Here is a 24,468-nt window from a genome sequence, read left to right on the forward strand (position 1 = left end):
TCGGCGCGTCCCGCGGGGTCTCCCGCCCCGAGATGCACGGGCGGAGGGCGCATCTCCCAGACCCTGGCCCCCCGAGGGGTGCGCTGGCGCCTCGCCACTCCCACCCCTGCGACCCCCCGGGGGCGTCCAGACAGGAGCCCCCCTCCCCACGCTGCCAAAGTGCTCCGAAGTTGCGGTCCCGCCGGTTTCCTGCGGGCAGTGCCCACCGAGTGGGCACCCGCAGGTGCTTCCTCTGGGCCTGGGCAGGGACCCCCGCCACGACTGCCAGTCCACGGACGGGTCCCTTGGGAGCCCCCAGGGCCCTGAGGGCAGCGCCTGCAGCCAAGCCTGGAGCCCCGGCCCCGCCCCGGTTGCCTGGGCCCGGCCTCCCCACCACCTCCCTGGGGAGGGCGCCTCATTCCTGCCCTTCACTTTCCGCCGTTACCTTGAAGGTATTTATAGGTGGAGAGGACAGCCCCCACCCCCACGGCCTCCCCAAGGTCCTCATTTCTGGACCAAGAGCCCTATCCATCCCTTTTGCCTGCAGACTATTGAGATCTTGGGAGGGTGGGATGGAGGAACCCAGGTTAGGTGTGCATGAGAGGTAATGTTGGGGGGAAGCGAAGAGGTTAATGCTGGGATCACTTGAGGCTGTGTGTGAGGGTGAAGGGGTTAATACTGGAGAACCCTAAGGTCATGTGGGAGGGAGGGCTGGAATGTGGGAAAAGTGCAGGGATAATGATAGGGGGACTTAAGAGGGTATAGGATCAGAGTGTGGAAGTGGCTGGCATTCATGCCAAGGCATGGGCATAGGGTATATGTGTGCATGGAAGTGAGGGCGCAATTGGGGAAAGTGCAGAAGGGAGGCATCTGGGAGAAGTGATAGGATTAATGCTGCAAGAAAACAAGGTGGCTGAGTGTGCACATGTAAAAATGGGTAAACGGTGGCAGCATAGGATCTGTGTCAAGAGAGGCATTATCAGTAGGGAGACTGAGGCATAGTGAAAATAGGGACCATGCGGGGTAGACTGGGTATGGATAGGGTCTCGGCACCGTTTACATAGCTCACCTGGCTGGAAGGTAAACTGAGGCACTGGTCAAGGGTGAGGACTGGGACTTCAAGAAAGGAGAAACTAAGGCAGAGTCCCTTTCCTACCTTCCCTAAGCACCTGTTTCTCTGCCCCCAGACCTACAATGCCTCACTGAGCCAGCCTGGCAGCTGAGTGGAGCCAAACAGAGAGCGAGCATCCATGGATGGGCCCCTGGGAGGCGGCCTGGCTACCCCAGACCATCCTCGAGGCCCAGAGAGACTGCCTGGCCCAGCACCAAGGGAGGACATCGAAGGTGGGGCTGAGGCTGCTGAGGGGGATGGTGGCATCTTCCGGTCCACCCATTACCTGCCTGTCACCAAGGAGGGCTCCCGAGACATTCTGGATGGCAGAGGTGGCATTTCTGGTAAGAAGGTGGGCCCTGTGGCCCTGAGGGACTACCCATCCCCATGTTCCCAAGGCTCAGAGAGGGCCACATCACCCAAGCCAGCAGGGGCTGAGTTTGGATTTGGATTCTGCTTGGGTCCAGAGCCTTCTTTGCACTCTGTTTAGTTTTCCATTTTACAGTGTAAAAACAGAGACCCTGCAAGCCAGTGACCTGACCAAGGCCCCCCAGCGGGTGGCAAGGAGCTGGGACTTGAACTCAGGTCTGTCTGGCTCCCTCCTCTGAGCACATTAATTGGGTCCAGGTGCTCAGCTTAGCACCCCAAGCTCCTTGCCCCAAGTCCACTTATTAGCCAGGTGTTCCCTGCCTCAGCAGTCTATCCTGGCTCTCTCTTGCTGCACAGTCTTGGTGAGTCCTGTCCCTGAGCCATGAGCCAAAACAGCTTGTGCCCTCTAGTGGCTCTGGAAAGACTGGGTAATCAGGGATGCCAGCCACCCCTTTGTGCCTCGATTTACCCAGCTCAAGGGGATCTCACACTGTCCCCACCTCAAGATTTGTTATTCATTAAATACTCAGCACCTACTACATGCCAGTCTCCATTCTAGGGGCTGGGAATATAGCCATAAACAAAAGAGGCACAAGTCCCTGCCCTCAGGGGCCTGACATTCTACTAGGTGAGACAGACAACAAGAACCAAATAAATGAGGGCAGGTAGTGACAGATGCTGTGAAGATATGCAACGGAGTGCCAGGTCTGTGCTTGTGGGACATGGGAAAGCATCCCTGAGGGTGTGGAATTTGAGTGGAACATGGAATGAATGGTGGGGAGGGCAAGCCGGATGAAGCGAATGGCAGGTGCAAAGATCCTGTGGTGACGAGGAGCCTGGCGTGTTCAAGGACCAGGCAGGAGCCTGGTATAGCTGGAGAGTCGGGGAACGGGGAGTGGGGGCAGTGCAGGCTGATGGACCAGACACATCTCCCTTTATCTCCTTGGCCGATCCTGAAAGCCTTGGTTTCCAGGAAACCTACAAGCACCCTGTTAGGGGTTTCTTAAATACCCAGCCCTTTATGTGATTCTCCATGTCATTCTCCAAAGAACCTTGTGGAATAACCTCAATTATTATTATCCCATGTTAGAGATGGGGAAACTGAGACCATGAGGAGTTAAGTTGTCCAAGGTCACAAAGCTAGTCAGTAACCTGACTTGACCACTGTCATCCTTAACCACCATGCTCTATCAAGGCATTCTTGACCTGTCCCCATTCACCCTTAGAAATGCTCATGATGCTCAGGTATTTACAGAGCACCTTCTTGGGGCTGGGCAGAGCCAGTGATCAAGCACACATACCATCCCTACCCTCATGGACCCTGCCATCTGGGATCAGGGAGACAGTCCCGTCACAAGGTGTAATGACACAGTCACTGGGCTGCAATGGGGGAAGCCCAGCTTGGCCCAGCCTGAGAGGCATCCAGGAGTCGTGGATGAGGAGCAGTGAGTGAAGCAGTAAGCTCCACATATGCAATGGCATGGAAGCGATTGGTGGCACCTGAAGGTGTCATAAGGGAAATAACAGGGTATCAGCGCTCGGGGAACCTTAGCAATCCACTTCTCCAAACCCTTAGTAAGCAAGGCCGAAAGAGGCAGGACTCTGTCCCAGGTCACGTGGCTGGCCAGCAACCCAGGGGCCTTGACTTTGTGGGATCCCCAGGGAACAGGCTCTGGGGTCCCAGGTCCTCTCTGGGTCTGGTTCTGAGGAATTGGGTGCTTCTTCTTTACCTGGCAAAAGCCCTGTGTATGTAGGTAGGTAGGTGCATCCTCAGTCTCCCCAGGGAATCAACCAGGGTTTAGTGCATGTGCCTGGGAAGGAGGGAAATGTGGCTGCTGAGAGGTGCCAGTCCCACACGTAGTGGTGTCCCTGAGCAAATGGGGGCATGGGGCAGGGATAGCTTGATGTGGGGCCTCAGCCAGACAGTTGGAGGAGGGCCTGAGCTTCAGACACGGTGTTCCCTCCCCCCCCCCCACTCTGCTGCCCTCTCGGCCTACTCAACCCCATTTTCCTGGCACGGGCACCTGCCCTAAGAGTCTTGTGATGTCTATAAATAGGAATAGTTTCTGGGGCTGCTGTTCTACCCCGAAGCCAGGGCCCTCCCTCAGTCCCACCCAGCCCTTGGAGTCCCCCCACAGGCACCCCTGGAATGGACACCTCCAAACTTCTCCGCCTGGACATGAATGTGTTCACTGCCTCCTCTGTTCTCCAGGATGGCTGTTGGCCTGGAGTTCCCACAGGCTCCCTGCAGCCCCCTACCCGATGTTTAACCTTCCTGGTTGGCCTCCCAGGTGCAGTCAAGGCTTGGGGGACTAAGGTGGTCCACACAGATTGATGAAGAGTCTAATGCATGCCTGGCATTGGAATCAGGGGGCTAGGGGATGAACAGTGCATCATTTCTGCCCTTGTGGAGCCTTAGACTGGGGAGAAAATCAGAGCCTGGAGTGAGCAGGGGCCTGAGGCTCTGGAGCCAGCCTCCAGCTTCCAACCTGGGACATCTCTGAGCCAGCCCCGATCTCCCTGGGCACTCTCCCCCCCCCCTCCCCCACTGCCTCTCTGGATGGAGCATTTACTGTGATCTCCTTGGCACCAGTCGCCTGTCCTGTAAGATTGGGTCAGTGGCTGTTCTCACTATACAAAGGAGGAAACTGAGGCTTAGGATGGGAAAGGCACGCCCTTCTGGTCACCACTGGACCTCGAACTGGGATCTGTCTAACTCCACAGTCTAGATTGTTGGTCACTCTGCCATGCTGCCTGGCTTGGGGTTCAAGCTGCTCACAGACACCTTCTTGTATTCCCTCTCATTTTCATACCTCTTGGGGACCTGAGAAGGCGCAAGTCCATGATGACCTCTTGACATGGCCACTGCCGAGGGCTGTGTCCTAGGCGCCTTGTCTGATTCGTAGGGACTTCTGGATCCCCACTGGCTGGGTGAGCCCCTCAGCCCCCAAGTGTCTTGGATACAGGGCCCTGCTTGGCCTGCTTCCTTCAAAGTCACTGCCACTAAAAATAGGAGCCTCGCTGGAGCTGCTCAAAGAGGCCAACATGGCCCCCTGGCTCATGGAATTCTTAGACAACAGCAATCGCAGAATCATCGAATCTGGGACGCCCAGAATCTCAGAAGCTTGGGGTCCCAGAATCTCAGATGCAGGACGCTGGACCCTGAGACTCGTGGCTGTGCTGGGGCCTATTGCCAGTGAATTGGTTGCTCACTCGTGAGACGCTCATACCTCTGATGTTTGTGGTCTTGCGCCCTTGGCTGGTCCAGGCCTGACTTTCCCAACCCTCACACCCACTCCAACACCCCATCCTCCCACCCTGACACTGACTCATGCATCCAAGCATACCCTTAGCCTGGCCCTGCGCCCTACCCGTCTACAGCAGGGGTTCTCAAACAAGGGACGGTTCTGTCCCCAGGGGACATTTTGGCCCTGTCTAGAGACATTTTTGGTTGTCCTGACTCTAGGGGTGGGAGCAGGGGGCTACCGGCATCTAGTGGGTGGATGAAGACCAGGGATGCTGTTCAACATCCTCTAATACACAGGGCAGCCCCCACCAAAGAATGACTGGCTCCAAAAATGAATAGCACCAAGGATGATAAACTGCTCTGGACAATGAATTTCTATAACCCCATCAGCATTCTCACCTTCCAGAAGCCATGGGACACGGGACAGCCATAGCCTTCTCTCAGGCTCAGCAGAAAGACCCATGGGCTGTGCTTACAACTTTCCGATCCCTCCACCCATGCTCTCCCACCAGTACTTTTAATTCTTTGGCTCCTGACACTCAGCTCTCACTGTCCTGGGCAAATTTGATGGCGGGAGATTGGAAAAAGAACGAGCCCCAGCACTAGTCCTCTTTCTGGCCCTTCTTCAAATTGAAGCTAATCCAGCAGTTGCATCTGTCAGGCTCTGGACAGGGTGCAAGTTCCCCCAGTGTGTGTTAACCTTGGCCCAGGCCTTTGGCGGGAGCCCCAATTGGCACACTTGCCCGCGTCAGGCAGGGCAGTAGCAGAAGAGGCACAGGCCAGGATCCCTGTGGTCGCTCCAGGCGTTGGCTCCACAGGTGATAATGGAGAGTTGGCTCTATCTGTGTGAAGGAGGGGATTTGATTCTAGGATGTAGGCCTGGAAGGGGGTCTGGAGGGCAGGCATGGGACCTCCACAGCTCAGGCTACAGGGCTGTGCTCTAGCCTGGCCCATTCATCATCTGGCCAGTATCAGTTGAGCACCTGTTGTGTGCCAGGTGCTGGATGCTGCTGTGAATGAAGCTGAAAAGGTCCTTACCCTCGCCGGTGCTTACATGCTAACAGGAGACACAGGCAAGCAATCATTCAGAGAAGGAACCAGGCAGTGTCAGAGGGTGTTACGTAAGAAATGAAATAGGTGATGAATGAAAAAATCATAGGAGCTTACTTTAGCAGATGGTGAGGAAGGGCTCTCCAGGGCAGAGGGAGTAGTAGCCAGGGCAAAGGCCTTGAGGCCAGAAAGAACTAGGTGGGCTTGAGGCTTCAGAAGTCAGGGCTGAGTGAGTGAGGGGCAAGGAGAGGGAGGCGAGGCTGTAGAGAACTGCCGAGGTCCGACTTCGCAGGCCCTTGGAGGTAGTGGCTGGGACTCTGGCTTTTATTGTAGGTATGAGAAGCCAGGTGGGTTTTTACTAGGATGTGACTTTTAAAAATCACCGTGGCTGCTCAGCAGGCACAAAGAGAGGAGGGTTGAAAGCAGCAAGCCCCTGGGGTCCCCCAGGAATGCTAAGGGGACTCCTCCAAGGAAACCCCTTTCAGGGCTCAGGAATGTAGAGGCCAAAGGCCTCTCAGGGGAGAGGGGTAAGGAGCTGGTAGGGCCCTCCCAAGGTGCCCTGAAGGGCTCCTGGAGCTGGGGTTAAAAGGGCCCCGGCCAGGGGGACCCCAGCCCCTCAGGGTCTCCCCTCTCTGTTGCAGACGGGCAGCCCCATCCTGGCCTCAGCGAAGCCCTCCCCCGTGCCACCTCCGCCACCCATCGGATCAGCAGCTGGTGAGTGCCACGCTGGCCCTGACCTCAGGGAGGGCAGGGGGGCAAGTAGGATGTGCCCAGACCTGAGAGAAGCCCCTGGGAGTGAGAAGGGGACAGGAGGGAATCAGGAGGCCAGGCAGGAGGAGGTGTCTCCCGGCAGGCAAGCCCCTGGGTGTGTGCAAGGGGTGGGGGGAGGACTGGAATGAACACAGACGGTCAACTCTCATTATCCCTGCCAGGACCAGAGCCAGAGGGCCAGGAACCTGGAGGTTGGACCCTTGGAGTCCTGTCTCTGCCAGGTGACCCTTAGAATGATGCGAAGCCTCTCTGAGCCTCAGTTTCCTCATCTGTAAAGTCCCTAAGATACATCTCATAAACTTGCCTTGAGGAACCAAGGGACATTGGGTAGGAGCAGGAAATGACAATAATGCTGACAGCAGCGACCCTTTATTAAAAGGCTTGGCGGGTGCCAATATGTAATAATAGACATATCAGGATTAATAATAGCTGTCTGGTATTGAGGGCTTACTGTGTGCTAGGCTCTTGGCCTCATTGAATTTTTGCCACAGCCCTGAGGGCATGGTCCTGTTGGTATTGCTTTTCATTGATAGGTCTTAGAGAGGTGACCCTGTGATTTGCGCTCGGCCTCTCAGTGTGATCGGCAGCCCCTCATGGAGGCAGGATCTTGAAAAATGAAGGGAGACGGATCAGGAACAGTCATAATAAGAACCCACATTAGTCATGGGCTGATTGGGAGCCAGGCCTCAGGCCAAGCAAAGTGTTTCTCCAGCACTGAGTTGTGTCATCTTCACCTTAGCACTTCATATGGTCAAGGTCCCCTGTTGAAGGGCTGTGGTTGGGATTATTTAAATAAGCACTTGCCATATGTTAAAGTTTCTTTGATTACAGATATGAGAGAGCCCCTTAGATGTTGCATAAGGGTGGAAAGCTCTTGGTTCTTGGGACTTGTCCCATTTTTAGGATTAGAAAACTGAGGCTCAGTGACATGGCCTTGCCTTCCCCCTCCCCCAAAGGAGGTCAGGGTCACTGAGTCCAGAGGCTGAGTGGGCACTATGCACTTCTCCTGACTCTGCCCTTCCAAGAGGGGAGATGCGGAGGGGCGGGAGAGGGGAAACTATATCTGGAACTGTTCATGCTACAGTTTCAGCAAATTGCTGGAAAGGTGATTCTAAATAAACTAAATCACCCCAGTTTGGGGAGGACTAAGATAAAAGCAGCCTGGAGCACAAGTCAGAGCCTTGGGCCTTCCCAGGGGACAGATGAGAGTTGACTATGCCACCAGACTTGGGGGCAGGCCTTATGACTCCAATGTGGCCTCCGCATACTCCCCCACAATGCAGTGGGCCTGGGCTATATGCACAGGTGCATCCTGGGAGCTGAATCTGGATTTTGACCCAATGGCTCTGGAAGGGTCCACATGTACTCCTCCCACTTCCCCACCCTCACCTGCACACTTCCGGCCACTGTGAGGTCGTCCTGGGGCTGAGTCTCTGGGACCTGTCTTAGACTGCCTGGGAGGACTCCCCTCACCTGCCTGAGGAAAGGAAACTGAGGCCCATGGCTAACCTGTCCCCATTGGCACTTCCTTGCAGCTGCTGGGATGGAGGCAGCCTGGACTTCCGGCCGGGTTCCCCACCACCCCATCTCCTGGGCCACTTCCCTGGCCTCCCTGATGGCCGGGGGCCCTGGGAGCACCCCCTGGTCCAGGAAGCCGGGGAGGGCATCCCATCTGAGCGGAGGTTTGAGGACTCCGTCATTGTGAGAACAGTGAAGCCCTACGCTGAGCTTGAGGGGTCTAGAAGGTTCTTGCACCACCGGGGTGAACCGAAGCTCTTGGAGAAGTCCCCCCAAGGCCACCCCAGGTTGGACTGGCTCCAAGATGAGGATGAGCAGGTCCCACCCCGGGACTCAGGGCTAACCTTGGACCTGCCGCCCCCGCCTCCACCCCTCACCTCCTTCAGGACGGTGTTGGTCCCTGTAGAAGACACCATGAAGACCTTGGATGTGGCAGTGGTGGGTGCCAGAGAGCACTTGACGGACCTGGAGGGGCTGGCCCAGCCATCCGCTGAGTGGGGCCTGCCCAGGTCAGCCTCAGAGGTGGCCACACAGACCTGGACAGTGAATTCAGAGGCATCTGTGGAGCGGCTACAGCCACTGCTGCCCCCGGTGCAGACAGGTCCCTACCTGTGTAAGCTGCTGGAGGAGGTAGCCGAGGGGGTGGCCAGCCCAGATGAGGATGAGGATGAGGACCCAGCCGTGTTCCCATGTGTCGAGTGCAGCATCTACTTCAAGCAGAAGGAGCACCTTCTGGATCACATGAGCCAGCACCGCCGAGCCCCAGGCCTGGAGCCCCCGGCTGACTTGGCCCCCCTGGCCTGCGGTGAGTGTGGCTGGGCCTTCACCAACCCCAGTGCCCTGGAGCAGCACCGGCAGCTGCACCAGGCCTCTCGGGAGAAGATCCTTGAGGAAATCCAGAAGCTGAAGCAGGTCCCAAGCGATGAGGGCCGGGAGGCGCGGCTGCAGTGCCCCAAGTGCGTCTTTGGCACCAGTTCCTCCAAGGCCTTTGTGCAGCATGCCAAGCTGCACGTGCGCGAGCCGCCAGGCCAGGCTGCCAAGGAGCCCTTCGGGGGCAGCAGCCCAGGCCCTGACACCACCGCCCTTGGCTATCAGCCCTATGGAGCCTCCTCAGGCCTCAGTGCCTGTGTTTTCTGTGGCTTCCCGGCACCCAGTGAGAGCCTGCTCAGGGAACATGTGAGGCACGTGCATGCCCGTCCCCACTGGGAGGAAGACAGCGAGGCTTTCGAGGAGGATCTTGCCAGCCAGCCTGGCACCAGCCAGGATGCATACCCCCACTTCCCTGAAGCCGCTGAGGACTACTTTGGCAACGCTGAGCCACTCTTGGCCCCCATGTGGCGGGCGAACCCTGCTGGATACGTCCCCAACCTGGCCTTTGGCCCAGGCTGCCAGCAGCTGGGCACAAGGGATTTCCCACTGTCAAAGCCACTCCCTCACAGCTTGGGCCAGAGGCCCCTGGGAAGGCCAGCCTTTCCCTCACCACTAGCATCTACCCCCTATTCCTTACTGCCCAATAGAAGCAAAAACGCTGTTCACCTGCAGGGGCTCCCAGCCCAACTGGGGGACCAGAGGCACCCCTGGAGTGACGACGAGGAGGAGGAGGAAATACAACTGGCCTCGGAAATGGACTTTTCCCCTGAACATGGGGTCTTTCCACTCCCAGCTATCCCCAGCCTTATCCCAGAGCCAGCCCTGGAGCTGAAGCGGACTTTCCGAGAAGCCCTGCGGGCAGCGGAGGCCTTACCATCACAGCAGCAGCAGCTCCGTGGTATGGTGCCATTTGTGCTGGTGGCCAAGCTGGGATCCCAGGTACTGGCTGCAGCAGCCAGGGCGCCCCCAAGGCTGCAGCCAGAGGAGCTGGGGCTGGGGGGCACCCACCCCCTGGACTTCTTGCTCCTGGATGCCCCATTGGGCGACCCTCTGGGGCTGGATGCGCTGCTGGATGGGGACCCAGCAGTGGCACTGAAGCATGAGGAGCGGAAATGCCCCTACTGCCCCGATCGCTTCCACAATGGCATTGGCCTGGCCAACCATGTGCGGGGCCACCTGAACCGCGTGGGCGTCAGCTACAATGTGCGGCATTTCATCTCCGCCGAGGAGGTGAAGGCCATCGAACGCAGGTTCTCCTTCCAGAAGAAGAAGAAAAAAGGTAGGGGGCTTCACTCCAGCACCCACTTCACTCCAGCACCCACGTCCCTCCGAGGCCCCCGAGACGCAAGGTTGGGCAGCTGATCTGAACCAACCCTCACTCTAAATCCTCCCATAGTGCCAAGCGGGGTGAAGTCGGGGTCCCCTCTCTGGGAAGACCTGGGAGCAGCGACAAAGGCCACCGCGTCGGTGGAGGTGTGGGGGCGGTCCCATGCCCTGACCCTTCCAGCAGCTGGAGGAAGGAGTATAGGCAGAGGAGTCAGCCCCAGGCAGGGCATTTCATTGGTTCCTTCATTCAACAAATATTTACTGAGTGAGGTCCCCTCTGTTTTGGGCATTGGGGCCACAGCGGTGAATGAAACAGCAGTCCTTGCTTTCTTGGCATTCACAGCCTAGCCACAGCAGTGGTGGGACCCTGGCCGGCTTCAGAACCCCCGGGGCTGCCTGTGAGGTATGCAGAGTCCTAGGCACCATGGTTCTGATTCCAGAGGTCTGTCTCTAACATGAGTGCCCTGGGTTGTTCTGATGCTGGCAGACCTGGAACCCATTTGGGGAGGTGCTGGTATGGTGTTTGAAAGTATGTGTGTGCACATGCACTGGGGATGAGGGGCAGGGGAGGACAGACAGAAACCAGGCAGTTATGATGTTGAATGACCAGGGCTGTGATGGGGGAAGCCTGTGGAACATGAGCTCTAGACATGAGAAGGGTCTTAATCAAACACTCACCCAAATGATTGCAAATCCACAACTGGAGAAATGTTGAGGGTAGGGTCCCTGATGCTGCAAGCTATGTGAAGGGGGAACCTGGGAGGTCAGTAGAGAAGGCTTCTTGGAGTTGGGGGGACACAGGAGCGCATGCAGGCAGGAGCGTGATCTGCAAAGGGGAAGGGGGGAACAGTACCAGGTGTGTGATACTCAGAGGGTGAGCTGCCCTGGGAGAGGGGAGGGCTGGGGCTGGAGAGTTGCCCCCCTTTCCCTCCCAGGTAGTCCATGTCCTGTCTCTCTCCACAGTGGCTAACTTCGACCCCGGCACCTTCAGCCTGATGCGCTGTGACTTCTGCGGGGCTGGCTTTGACACGAGGGCCGGCCTCTCCAGCCACGCCCGGGCCCATCTGCGTGACTTTGGCATCACCAACTGGGAGCTCACCGTCTCACCCATCAACATCCTGCAGGAGCTGCTGGCCACCTCAGCTGCTGAGAGGCCCCCCAGCCCCCTCGGCCGTGAGCCTGGGGGGCTGCCTGGTGGCTATCTGACCTCCCGCAGGCCCCGCTTACCTCTCACAGTGCCCTTCCCACCCACCTGGGCTGAGGACCCTGGGCCAGCCTACGGAGATGGTAAGGGTAAAGAAGGTGGGCAGATGTGGAGCCCTGACCCTTCTCAGGAGCCCAGATGGTTGGAGGGATGGGAGGGGGCAGCCACTCCCTTTTCCTGAAAGTGTTTCTAGTCACTCTACAAAGTACACTGACAACTGTCCTCACAATTGCCTTACCACTTAGGGGCCACTTCTGTTTTACTTAGAGGCTGACCCAGGGCTCCTCTTGAATTCAGTTTCACCCAGCACTGCCTGACAGTGATTTTAACATATGCTTACTGAGCTCTAGGGGCCAGATACTGTTTTAAGCACTTTACAAACATGAACTCATGTACATCTTCATGACAGCCCTATAAGGTGGATATGATGATTCCCAGTTTGCAGATGAGGAAACAGGTACAGAGAGCTTAATTAACTTGTCCAAGGTCACACAGCCAGAAGTGGTAGAGCTGGGATTTGAAACTCCAGGCAGGTCACACTCCAGGTCCTTGTTCTTAATAACATCTTTTATCTAGAGTGGTGCTGTTTGGTAGAACTTTTTGAGATGATGGAAATGTTCTCTCAATATCTGTGCTGTCCTACAGGGTCACCACTGGCCACATACGGCTACTGAGTACTTGAAATGTGGCTAGTACAGAGTTAGTCTGATCCTATTGAACAGTGCAGATCTATAATTTGCATTCTAGATTTTCAGTGGTACCTACTTTGTCTGGCAGCAGTGATAATCGCTCCCATAATTGGTTACTAAGGTTTCATCTCATGTATGCCGCAAAGCAATTCCATGGGGCTAAGGATTGTTGTGTTCCTGTTTTATGGATAAGGAAACTGGGTCATCTGCTTTGCCACAGCTACAAAGCAGCAGAGCTAGACTTCTGAACACCATGTTTAGTGGTCTCTCCAGTGAACATGGCTTGGGAAATCCAGAAGTAATATTTTGGTGAAGGGGCCTGGAGCTGGGAACTGTGGAGTGAGCGAAAAGGTGAAGGACCCAGCCTTGCAAAGCCTGACTTTGTGGGAGCCTTTACTGAACCTCAAGGCAGAGAACTCGGCAGTGAGGAGTAGGAGGGCTTTGGGGAATGGAGAAGGTGCCTGAACAGGAGGGACTGTCCAGGGGCTTCTTGGGTCTGAGGCTTCCTTCTGTTTCTCCTGTCTGCAGCTTCCAGGGTGCTACCTAGATCTGAATTCTGAGATCGGCTGGTTCCATCTACAAGCTCCCTTACCATTGAAGGGCATTGAGGGTCTGCAGAAGGGAGGATGGGGCTATCAAAGCCCCCTTTCCTCTTTGGATGAAGAGACCGTGGCACAGAGAGAATAGTGGCTGGTTGAGGTCACACTTTTGGGGAGAGGCAGAGTGGGGACGTGACCTCAGGCTTCTTGCCTCTGCTGAAACTGTCCCATGGGCATTGAGCTCCCACATCTGGCTATAGGTTTGTGGGATCTCAGGGGTTGCTGGGAGGCACAGCTGGCAGTTTGTAGGCTCCAGTCTTGCCCCTTTCGTTCTCTTTCACTCCCACAGAGGCCTGAAGGTCAGGCTTACACCCCTTACATCCCCAGCAGCCAGGTTCAGCTTTGGCTAAGCTACTTCCACCAGAAGATCAATGTGCTAGTCCCGCAGTTAGGCTGAGGGAGCCGGCCAATCATTAGGGTGTGATCAGTCTTTCAGTGAACACGGAGGGGAGGGTGTGGGGGCGGTTAAGGAGTGTTGAGTAGATAGCTCCTGGGAGGCTGGCCTTGAGGAAGGATGCCCAAGATTAGGGCTAGGTCTGAGCATTGGCCCTGCAAGGCTCTTAGAAGCCTCTACCACCCCATCCCTAAGTGGGCCGTAGGGGGCGGGTGCCAGGTTAGGGGCGGGGCAACGGTCAGATTCTAGCTCCACCCAGCTGTCAAGGAACAGCTGGGGCAATAGGGTTGTGCTTAAAATGTGGTGCAGGCTATGTGGGGAGTTCTGTTTGATTGCGGGACAGTGCCGTCAGCATGATGTTGGGCGGGTCCTCGTGATTGGGGATCAGGGATCTTTCAGGATCCCCGACCCGGAGGGGAAACTTCCAGGGAAGGGAATAGAGCAGGGTCCTGGGGCAGGTCCTAGCTCCGCCCATCGTGGCTCTGGGAGCCTGGATGCTGTTAAGACGGATGCGTGTGGACGGATGATTCCCATGCTAGCCTTAGGGCTGTCCGGGGTGAGGGACATAGTGTCCCGATCGGTTGGCGGCAGCGGAGAGCACGGTGTGCGTGCATTCACGAGCCAGGGCGCGGTCAGGGCCGGGAAGAGAGTTTCACTCGCGGCGCTCGGCGCTCGGCCGGCCATCCTGGGCGCGCCCCAGGGGCGGGGCAGAGTGGGCTCGGCGGCGGCGGGGCTCGGCGCTCGGCTGCTTCCGCCTGGGGCGGCCGCCCCGCGTGCGCCGGAGCCAAGATGGCCGCCTCCACCGCCCAGTGCCGAGTGACAAAAGCGGAGAGCAAGGCGGCGGCGGGGCCGCGCGCGGGAGGTGGGCCCAAGGCCGAGCCGGAGCCCGGGCCCGGGCCCGCGCCCGCGCCGGGTAAGAGCCCGAGCCAGGGAGGGTTCGGGGAGGGCAAAGTCGGCGTCCCGCCCGCCCCCACCCGTCGCCGCCGCTCCTGACGCCCGCCGTCCAGTCTCCGGACTCCCCCTTCCCCCAGGCCCTCCAGTCGCGCGGGCCCCAGGCCTCCTGTCGCCGCTCAAAGGGTCCCGGGCTCCAGAAACACTTTTCGCTGCCTCCCCGTGGGACCCTCGCCCCGTCTGACAGATGCCCCTTGCTCCTCTTGGAGCCCAGGGAGCGTCTCTGCCACAGTTCCGGTCCCTGCGGCGCAGAAACCCACTACAAATCACTTCAGCCCTGACACGGTACCTGTCCTATCTGACAGACGCGCCCACTTCACCCGGAGACTTTGACAAAGTCCTAGGTGTCCCCGTGGCCCCCCCTGCCTGCCTTTTACTTGCTTCAGTAGGACTCAAACTGAGCAAGGGACCCGCCGGCAACCCACTCATACCACTGAGTGGCTCCAAGACCCCATCTGACACATAGTTCCTTCATCCACAGAGCGATGTCGGTTCTCTAAGCGCTAAACCTGGGGCTCAACAGTTTTCTCAGTCCCCTTTTCCTGAAAAATTAGACTATGAAAATGCACCTTTGACTTCCTGTCCTCATACACACCTCACCCAGGGAAGCTTATTGGCCTGGTGGATGCTTCACAAACTTTCAGCAAAGTTCTGTGATTCCCACTCTTCCTGTCCCCGGTCAGATCTCTGCTGGTGCAGGCAAGCTCCCTGTTCTCACCTTACCCCACTTAGGGCTCAGCTTGTGATCAGTAGGCCAGCCTCCCTCCGCCCAGTTGTCTCTGCAGCCCCAGCCCCAGCTGTCTTGTCTGGTTAGAGATTTCCCACAAGTCCTCTGGAGCTGATTCCCTGTCCTTGGCTCCCCACCTGTGTATTGCCTCTCTGGCCTCTGACCCTGGCCTTCTCTTACTGAATTCCCTTTCTAACCGCCCCCACCCGTCCCCAAGACTGACAGATGCTCCTCTCCACAAGTTTGCCCAGACATTTTCTCAGATCTCCTAGGATAGGAGTCTTGGCTCAGACTAGCACTGTGTCCCCTCACCTATCTGTGTTCAGAGACTGGGGTGGAAGTTACTTCCAGTCTCTGCTGTCAGTGGGCAGCTTTGATGTTCCTGCATCATACTAGCTCTGGGAGTTATGGATGGAACCTTAGCTTTCATTGAGTGAGTTGCCTCCCAGAGTGAAAGCAGGCACGAAGGATGAGGAAAAAGGCTGACCCCCTCCCCACTGTGCCCCCACTCTCAGTCCTCATGGGGGTAAACAACCCATGCCTTGCCTGGGCTGAGCCTGTCTTCCCAACCTCACAGGCCTGGGCTCTGAGGAAAACGCCATGGTGGCCATGGACTTGGGCTCCTCCCCGCTCTCCAAGAAGAGCTTGCCTGTCCCCGGGCCCCTGGAGCAGGTGGCCAATCGGCTGAGCAGCAAAGTGGCTGCAGAGGTTCCTCATGGCAGCAAGCAAGAGCTGCCGGACCTCAAGGGTGAGTGGCCCAGTTGGCAGGGCGGGGTTGTGGGCCAGGCTGGTCACACAGGGAGCTTTTGGGCCTGGGGGTTAATGCGGGGCCCCAGGTTGGCCACAGCTCTTTCTCCAGCACTCCAAGGCACCAAGGAAACACCCAGCTGTCTTCTCTCTTGAGCTGCTGCTGCCCTGGGTACACATGGCCTTGAGCTTCACCCTCACTGGGCAAGGGAGGGGCATCTGGAGAAGTGGGCATAGTTGTCAAGGGCTTACACTCAGACCCAATTCATTGGCTGACTTTGACCCTTATTTGATCTTTCTCAGGACACTTCCTTGTCTGTGTGTTGATTCTCAGGTTCTTACTGAGTAGTGACAGGCCTAGTGCTGGACCCCAGGGATGTGAGAGATGCAGAACAGACCTGGCCCTTGTCTTTGGGGTCATGAAGTTGGAGAGCGAGGAGGCAAAGCGGACAGGAAGGGATAGGGCTCTGCAGAAGAGGGTGCAGGGTACCACACCACGAACACCGTGACAGGCCCCCAACCCAGCATTTAGGGCATGAGTTGAGCAGCAGAAGGTGTCCAGGATTTAGCTCTGTGAAGCATGTGGCTGGCAGGTCAGCAGTTACGTGAAAACCTGTTGCCAGGACACCCTGGTACATTGGAGATCTGAAAGGAGTTCTATTGGCTAGACCACAAAAGGACTCTGCCTCTTGCTATGTGCCCATGGACACAACTCTTCCATTCTCTGAGACTCATTTTCCTTATTTGCAAACTGGACAGGCCAATTCCCACCTCATTAGAGTCATTTTAAGGATCACAGGGGCTTGATAGAAGCAAAACCCTTGCATGGAGCCTGGGTGAGGGGAGGTGGGAAGGGGAGGAGAAGTGGGAGAGCAGGGCCTCACAGCTGGCTCTCCTGTTCTCCGTCTCGCCCTCCAGCCCAGAGCCTGACCACCTGCGAGGTCTGCGGTGCCTGCTTTGAGACACGTAAGGGCCTGTCCAGCCACGCACGCTCCCACCTGCGGCAGCTGGGTGTGGCCGAGTCCGAGAGCAGTGGTGCCCCCATCGACCTCCTCTACGAGCTCGTGAAGCAGAAGGGCCTGCCTGACACACCCCTCGGGCTGCCCCCAGGCCTGACTAAGAAGTCCAGCTCTCCAAAGGAAGTGGTTGCTGGGGCCCCTCGGCAGAGCCTGCTGACTCTGGCCAAGCCCCTGGATGCCCCAGGTGTCAACAAGGCTATCAAGTCACCTCCTGGCTTCTCAGCCAAGGGCCTGGCCCACCCGCCCAGCTCCCCACTCCTCAAGAAGGCACCGCTGGCCCTGGCGGGCTCCCCTACCCCCAAGAATCCTGAGGACAAGAGCCCCCAGCTGTCCCTGAGCCCCAGGCCAGCCTCCCCAAAGGCACAGTGGCCTCAGTCTGAGGACGAGGGGCCCCTGAACCTCAGTGAGTGTGGGTCCCGGGAGCTGAGGGAGGTCCCGGTGTTGGGAGGGTGGGGGTTCAAATTGAGCTATAGGGCCCAGGGTGGGGGCAGCGGGGGCCACAGCTCCTGTGTCCTGGGTCAACTGAGTCAGAGTGTTGGTCACAGTTCTGCATCTCCTGTTGGGCCGGTCACCCTGCATATTATCACCTGTCTCCCACTTTGTTGTTTTTCCACTAGAGGCCTGGCTGTGGCTGCTGAGCCAGCCAGGGTCACCCTTGCCACTTAAGGGCAGCTTTTGGCCTTCTCTGGGCCCGAGGGTTGGGGCAGTAAAGGGAACCAGGGCTCCCGTGGGGCATCTTGGGTCCTGCAGGTAGACAATGGTCCACCTGACAGGTCCCGTGGTTGGCCCTGTCTTCACATGCTCCGGCCTGTCCATCAGTCCTGTGCAGAGGCACCTCTGACTGTGCCCAGGGTGGAGCCACGCCTCTGGGCTGCCTGTGGGCCTGGCTAAGTAGAATGTGGGAAGAAAGCCCTAGGCACAGTGAGCGGGTATACTTGAGCAGCGCTTAGGAAGTCAGGCCTTCCCACAGGTTGGTGACCCTTAGAGCCCAGGGTCTGGCCCCCTGCTCCACGGGGCACCCCAGTTGGCACCTCATTGTCTGATGAAGTTGCTTCCATGATCTGCTATGTGTTCAGGAGCAGGGCCCTGAGCAGGTGTGCCCTCAGCCGAATGATGCTGGGCAGCTGGTGGGGCCCTGTTTTGTACCTGCCACCCACCCTGCATAGCTCCTATAGCTGGGGTCCCAGGGACAAAGGCCTGGGAGCATCAGACTGACCACTGGAATGGGGCCACTGTCTCCACATGCTTGAGCTCGTTACACTCACCTTGATGCCAAAAGGGCGAGGCGGGGAGCAGGGCTTCTCGCTTCCCAGAACCTCTTAGAAATCAACCTGTGGCATGAGTCTTGGACCCCAGATGGCCTGGGCAGCTGAGAATCACACCAGGCCCTCCTGCTTCAGTCCCCCAGGGCCAGCCAAGGTGGCGGCCGTGAACCCCCACCCTGTGTTTTGTCTCCGCAGCTTTAGATAGTGACGGGGGCAGAGAGCTGGACTGCCAGCTGTGCGGTGCCTGGTTTGAGACCCGCAAGGGCCTGTCCAGCCACGCCCGCGCCCACCTACGCCACCTGGGCGTCAGCGACCCGGACGCCAAGGGATCCCCCATAGACGTGCTCCACGGGCTCATCAGGAGGGTCGGCGTCCAGAATCGCCTCCCACCCGGGCGCGGCGTGCTGGCCCAGCTGGGGCGGCCTCCTCCCACCTCCGCGGCCCTCTCCTTGCTCCCCCCCCCACCGCCGGCCAAGAAGGCCAAGCTGAAGGCCGCGGGTATGGCCAGCCCCTGGGGGAAGCAGGACCTCTCGGCCGCCGCAGCCGCCGGCATTTTCTGGGCCTCTGATGTGGAGCCGTCTCCTCTCAACCTCTGTAGGTTCTCGCTTCAGCCGTCCCCTCCTCCCTGCGGGCCCTGGAGCCCCTCCCGGGGGGGTCACGGCTCCCTCCCTGCTGGGGCAGGGAGTAGACAGGGGCCCTTGGCAGTGGGCTGGTTTTGCCCAGAGATCTTATTGGCAGTCGGCTGTTAGGCCCTCTCTCTTGGCCTTTGACCTCCATGACCGTGACCTTCACTGAGAATGAAGGCCAAGGGTGGGGTGCTGCCTGTTGGTGTGGAAGGTGCCCATGGTTGTCCCTGGTCTGGATGGCAGGTGGCACTTAGGCTGCCACTTCCTGCCTTCCTGTCCCAGTCCTTGTTGGGACCCGCAGAGTTGTGGAGTCTGGGTTCCATCCTTCTCCGTCAGGACCGAGGGTTTATGGCTTTGGAGCCTCCCCTCGCTCCTGCCGGGTGTCTGGCCCCTGTCCCACGCCTCAGCTCCCTGGCCTGCACCTGCCCTCCACCACCACCCTAGCCTGTGGGCATGCTGTTGTCCACACCCAGCTGACCAGGATACCCGCAGGTGATGATGCTGACATTGCCCACTGTGCTAATTGCCCCTTTCTCCTGCTGCAGCTTCTGGCCCAGAGCCAGCTCGCGATATCCGCTGCGAGTTCTGTGGCGAGTTCTTCGAGAACCGCAAGGGCCTGTCCAGCCATGCACGCTCGCACCTGCGGCAGATGGGGGTGACTGAGTGGTACGTCAATGGCTCACCCATCGACACACTGAGGGAGATCCTCAAGAGACGGACCCAGTCCCGACCCAGTGGACCCCACAACCCGCCGGGACCCAGCCCGAAAGCCCTGGCCAAGGTGGTGGGCAGCGGAGGTCCAGGCAGCTCACTGGAAGCCCGCAGCCCCGCGGACCTTCACCTCTCACCCCTGGCCAAGAAGTTGCCACCGCCACCAGGCAGCCCCCTGGGCCACTCACCAACTGCCTCTCCTCCTCCCACGGCCCGAAAGATGTTCCCGGGCCTCGCCACATCCTCCCTGACCAAGAAGCTGAAGCCTGAACAAATGCGGGTGGAAATCAAGCGTGAGATGCTGCCAGGGGCCCTTCACGGGGAGCCGCACCCATCTGAGGGTCCCTGGGTGGCGCCACGGGAAGACATGACTCCCCTGAACCTGTGTAAGTGTGACCCTGCGGCAAGGCAGGGAGAATAGGTAGGGGGGTTACCTTCCCTCCTCTACCCCGCCTTGGGGGTACCCAGAAGGCCCAGGGTTAAAATGGAAGGGGGGATACACAGGTCCAGCAGACAGGGGGCTAGGTGTGCAGTACTGCTATCAGACACGCAACCGAGCTGCTGCTTGATTTTCTTTCATACATTCAGTGATGGCAAAAGGATTTCCTCTTGTGCCATCTTCAATCGATTGGTAGTGGCTGCCAACCGGATTCCTAGGGAGAGAGAGACTTCAGGGATCAATTAATGATGTCTGCCATGGGCAGCAGTATAGACCCATCAGAAGTGGGTGTCTAAACTGTGTCTGACACTTGTGGTCACTAAGTTTGACATTTGGAGTCGGGTTGAAGTTAGGATCTTAGCTGTTCCACAGTCTAGCAATTTGTGAACTTGGGCAAGTTTCCTCTTTTGGCAAATGGAGATAAACATGATCCCTACTCTGTGGTTTTCTGAAGTGTTATAAAGCACTTAGCAAGACTGTGTGCCCGGTTAAACAAAGTTGTGTGTATGCAGTAGTTGCGTTGTCCCTGACACTCACTTCCCTTTCACTCAGTCAGGTTGGCTGAGCTCCTGCTGTGTGCCCAGCAGGTGGGATGGCCCAGCCCTAGCCTTAGCACTCATGTGGCTTTGTGTCACACGTTCTGAACTGTTCTGCTCCACGTTAGGCCTTCCCAGTGATACTGGGAGGTAGAGGTTTCCATCTCCATTTTGCAGAGGAGGAAACCGGCTCAGAGAGGAGAAATGACTTGCCCACCATCACACAGGGTCACAGGCACGCTGGCATCTGAGCCCAGGATCAAGGGAGCACTTGTTCCTTAACATGTCACCATGTCACGGAGTCATCTTGAAGCCAGCTAGAATTTGAGGTGATAGAACAAGCAGAAGGGCTGGATGTCCATAGGGCCCTTGGAGGCAGACGAGAGAACAGTTCATTTGGGTCTGCTGGTGCACGGATGGAGCGGCTGGGCACTTAACACTAGCCTTAAGCTTGGAGGCTTTTCTGTCAGCAGCCAACTCCCTCTTCCCCCTTCCCCCAACCCTGTACAGCATCCCGGGCAGAGCCAGTGCGTGACATCCGCTGTGAGTTCTGTGGTGAGTTCTTTGAGAACCGCAAGGGCCTATCCAGCCATGCACGCTCCCACCTGCGACAGATGGGTGTGACTGAGTGGTCCGTCAACGGCTCACCCATTGACACGCTGCGGGAGATCCTTAAGAAGAAGTCCAAGCCGTGCCTCATCAAGAAGGAGCCACCGGCCGGAGACCTGGCCCCGGCCTTGGCTGAGGATGGGCCCCCCATAGCGGCTCCTGGGCCTGTGCAGCCCCTTTTGCCGCTGGTACCCATGGCTGGCCGGCCAGGCAAACCAGGAGCTGGGCCGGCCCAGGTACCCCGTGAGCTCAGCCTGGCACCCATCACCGGTGCCAAGCCCTCAGCCACCAGCTACCTGGGCTCAGTGGCAGCCAAGCGGCCCCTGCAGGAGGACCGCCTCCTCCCTGCAGAGGTCAAGGCCAAGACCTACATCCAGACTGAACTGCCCTTCAAAGCAAAGACCCTGCACGAGAAGACCTCCCACTCCTGTAAGCAGTGGGTGGCAGGGTCCCGGGAGGGCATCTGCCGGGGCCTGCAGGGCCGGGCACTGCCTCATGCACACCCACCCCCAGCGGGGGTCAAGGCACTAGTGGGAGGCGGGACTGGCTCCCGACCTGGGCGGTGCCTTCTGGGTACCCTTGCTCCCTTGGGGCTGGGGCTCAGCAGCGCCCCCTCTGCCTGCAGCCACCGAGGCCTGCTGTGAGCTGTGTGGCCTTTACTTCGAAAACCGCAAGGCCCTGGCCAGCCACGCGCGGGCGCACCTGCGACAGTTCGGCGTGACCGAGTGGTGTGTGAATGGCTCACCCATTGAGACGCTGAGCGAGTGGATCAAGCACCGGCCCCAGAAGGTGGGCGCCTACCGCAGCTACATCCAGGGCGGCCGCCCCTTCACCAAGAAGTTCCGCAGTGCTGGCCACGGCCGCGATGGCGACAAGCGGCCCACCCTGGGTCTGGCACCTGGGGGCCTGGCTGTGGTGGGTCGCAGTGCTGGGGGTGAGCCAGGGCCCGAGGCTGGCCGGGCAGCTGACAGTGGTGAGCGGCCTCTGGCAGCCAGCCCACCGGGTACTGTGAAGGCTGAGGAGCATCAGCGGCAGAACATCAACAGTGAGTGTTGGGGGTGGAAAGTTGTGAGGGTGGTGGGCACCAGTGGGTCCACCTGACCACCTCCTAGGTTCTCTGCTGTGCTTCTGCCCTGGAGTCACTTCCTCAGTTGCTCACCCATTCGCTCATCCATCCACCATCCCGCCTGTCACTGGGGCCAGGTGGTATCCAGTCACCAGTTGGCCTGTTTTACAAATCCTGACAGTGACTCTTCATCACTTGCTGAAGGCAGCAGCCTCCCTGAGGGCCTCACCCTCCAGCTTATCTCCCGTTCCTTTCCTCCCCTCCTACCTTAGAATTTGAGCGACGACAAGCCCGCCCTGCAGATGCTTCTGCGGCCAGGGGGGGCGAGGAGGCCAATGACTTGCAGCAGAAGCTGGAGGAGGTACGGCAGCCCCCACCCCGGGTCCGGCCGGTCCCCTCTCTGGTGCCCCGGCCCCCCCAGACATCACTGGTCAAGTTCGTCGGCAACATCTATACCCTCAAGTGCAGGTATGAGGCTCCTGGGGGGCAGGTGGGGGGACAGAGGCAGGGAGGCTGCTCTCCTGAGGCTTGGCCCCCAGAGTCCCTGAACAGGATGAGGTCTCGAGAGGGAGCCTCAAGAATGCCCTGGGGTGGACTGGGTCCAAGCTAAGGGCTCCTCACAGACAGAGGTGCCTCAGAGCATTGGGCTGGGATTCTGAGCTCTGCAGCCAGCAAGACCTTGACACTTAGCAGCTTAGTGACCTTGGGCAAGGACTCCCTGCTCCATGCCTCAATATTCCCACCTATACAGTGGGGTGGATAGCAGACCTATCTGATTGATTTGGTATGAGAATTAAAAGAGCTGAGTATTTATAAAGCACTCGAACTGTGACTGGCACACGGTAAGCCATCGACAAGTTTCTGCCTGATTAAGATAAAAATAGATCTTAGTTCATTTTTACCCAAGTCCGGGGAAATTATCAGAGGTCAGGAAACAGATTCTGGGACGTGAGGGGGCCACCTCAGGCCATACAGGCCAAGTCAGAAGTAGGATTTCCAGGTCTCTGCAGCCATGAGCTCAGGTCTGGGGCCCCTATGCTATGAGACCTCCCTTAGGGCTGCAAGGGCAGGGAACTGGTGACTTGGGTGCATGAGCAGGGGTGACAGTGCCTGAGCCCCGTTTCTGCAGCTCCATCCTTCTGTCCTAGAGCCTGGCAGGGCAGGATCTGCTTCTCTCTCATCAGAACACATGCTCTAGTCAGATGGCAGAAGTGCTTGGGAAGCCAGATGGCCCGTAACCAGCGCTTGAGCCAGCAGACTGCCCTGAGCATAGCTATGGGGACTCCACCGATACCCCGTGATGGGTAGAGATAGCTGTCCATGGGGGAACATCTAGCTTCTGGGCCCCCTTCTTTCAAATCTGGGGCTTGCTCTGTCCACACTGAGCAGCAGCAGGTGTGCCGGGTGCTACGGGTGTGGTCAGGGCTACACATCCTCCTTTCCTCCCAGCACTGGCCACTTCTCTCTCTGTCCTCCATGCAGGTTTTGTGAGGTAGAATTCCAGGGGCCCCTCTCCATCCAAGAGGAGTGGGTGCGGCACTTACAGCGGCACATCCTGGAGATGAATTTTTCCAAAGCGGATCCCTCGCCTGAGGAGCCCCAGGCCCCACCTGCACAGACAACGGCGGCAGAGGCGCCCTAACACAAAAGCATTCCAGATTCCTTTTCGAGCCACCTCTGTCTCCTCCTCTTCTTCGGTCTTCTTCTCCCTCTCCTCCCTCTTTCTTTTCCGTTCCCAAAGGAGCAAGCCAAAACCTCAAACCGGCACCCTCGGGGGCCGGGCACACTACAGCCGGGGCACCCTTCCCCCAGCCCAAGGACTCTGGGGCCATACCCAGGGCATCTTCTTTCAGCCCACGCCCACCCAATTCAGTGGGGGCAGCGGCCAGGTCCCCAGTGGTAGGCGATCTGGTCACAGGGGAAGGTCAGTGTTCCCCTGAGTCTAGCAGCCAGGCGGGGCTCTGTTTGCCATCCGTGGTCATTTGCAAAGACCCCAAAGACCCCCTGTCCTGGTTCCTTCTTGCCCCCATGAATATTCTCTCACACTCACGCACAAGCAAACACACACATACACACATGCACGCACACACGCACCTCGTGAGACCCAGGATCTGCCCCAGCCCCCCAGTTCCGGAGTCAAACGACCACATCATGCCACGGTGCTTGCTCAGGGGAAGGCACGGCTCCCTCTGCTGCAGGCCCACCAGGGCCTGGGAGCCCCCACTGAGCCCACAATGCCACGGAAATCCTTGTTGCACCCCCCCTCCCCCAAGAGGGGCCTTCCCAGCTGGGAAGAGCTCAGAGCTGACAGCTGCCTCCTGCCATGTCCAGGCCCCCCAGAGCCTTGGGGGCTCCGGGCCCTGGAGGGGGTGGGGGTGGGAGTGGGACTCTCCTCCCCCACCTCCTCCCTCCTCCCTCTTTTCACTGTTCCTTTCTATGTATAGCTCCCTAGACCTTTCACTTTTTTAAAAATGCGTTTTGTGTAGAGAATAAGGAACGTGGATCTTTTTATTTTGCAATCCTGGGCCAGCTAGAAACCGGGAGCTGATCGATCTTTTAACTTTTTTCAGTGGCCACATTTTGGTTATCGATGTACCTAGAAGTATGTAAATTAGATTAAATTTCTCTTCTGGAAACACCCAGGG

The 24,468-nt window shown here is 58.2% G+C and overlaps 1 protein-coding gene across 9 annotated transcripts; it reads left to right on the forward strand.

The window, feature by feature from the left end:
• Positions 1-53: 53 nt before the first annotated feature.
• WIZ (WIZ zinc finger) lies at positions 54-24,468 on the forward strand. 9 transcript variants are annotated; one of them, XM_019631768.1, is made up of 13 exons: positions 54-431; positions 1,167-1,434; positions 6,398-6,470; positions 8,063-10,194; positions 11,205-11,528; positions 15,383-15,553; positions 16,471-16,518; positions 18,032-18,430; positions 19,008-19,559; positions 20,659-21,186; positions 21,383-21,802; positions 22,096-22,291; positions 23,306-24,468. In XM_019631768.1, exons 2-13 carry the CDS (start codon positions 1,230-1,232, stop codon positions 23,463-23,465), a joined length of 5,208 nt encoding a protein of 1,735 aa, XP_019487313.1. In that variant the 5' UTR covers positions 54-431; positions 1,167-1,229; the 3' UTR covers positions 23,466-24,468. The 9 variants fall into 9 exon arrangements, with proteins under 9 accessions (XP_019487313.1, XP_019487312.1, XP_019487314.1 ...); XM_019631764.1 differs by having other exon boundaries at positions 55-431; positions 16,471-16,974; XM_019631767.1 differs by lacking the exon at positions 18,032-18,430 and having other exon boundaries at positions 16,471-16,974.

This window comes from Hipposideros armiger, unplaced genomic scaffold (genome assembly GCF_001890085.2).
Source record: "Hipposideros armiger isolate ML-2016 unplaced genomic scaffold, ASM189008v1 scaffold_1045, whole genome shotgun sequence".
Classification (NCBI taxonomy): Eukaryota; Metazoa; Chordata; class Mammalia; order Chiroptera; family Hipposideridae; genus Hipposideros; species Hipposideros armiger.

Coding starts and splice junctions, on each gene's coding strand:
- WIZ (XM_019631764.1), top strand. CDS start 1,230: ATGGATGGGCCCCTGGGAGGCGGCCTGGCTACCCCAGACCATCCTCGA. Junction 1,435..6,397: donor TGGCAGAGGTGGCATTTCTG/GTAAGAAGGTGG, acceptor TCTCTGTTGCAG/ACGGGCAGCCCCATCCTGGC. Junction 6,471..8,062: donor ACCCATCGGATCAGCAGCTG/GTGAGTGCCACG, acceptor ACTTCCTTGCAG/CTGCTGGGATGGAGGCAGCC.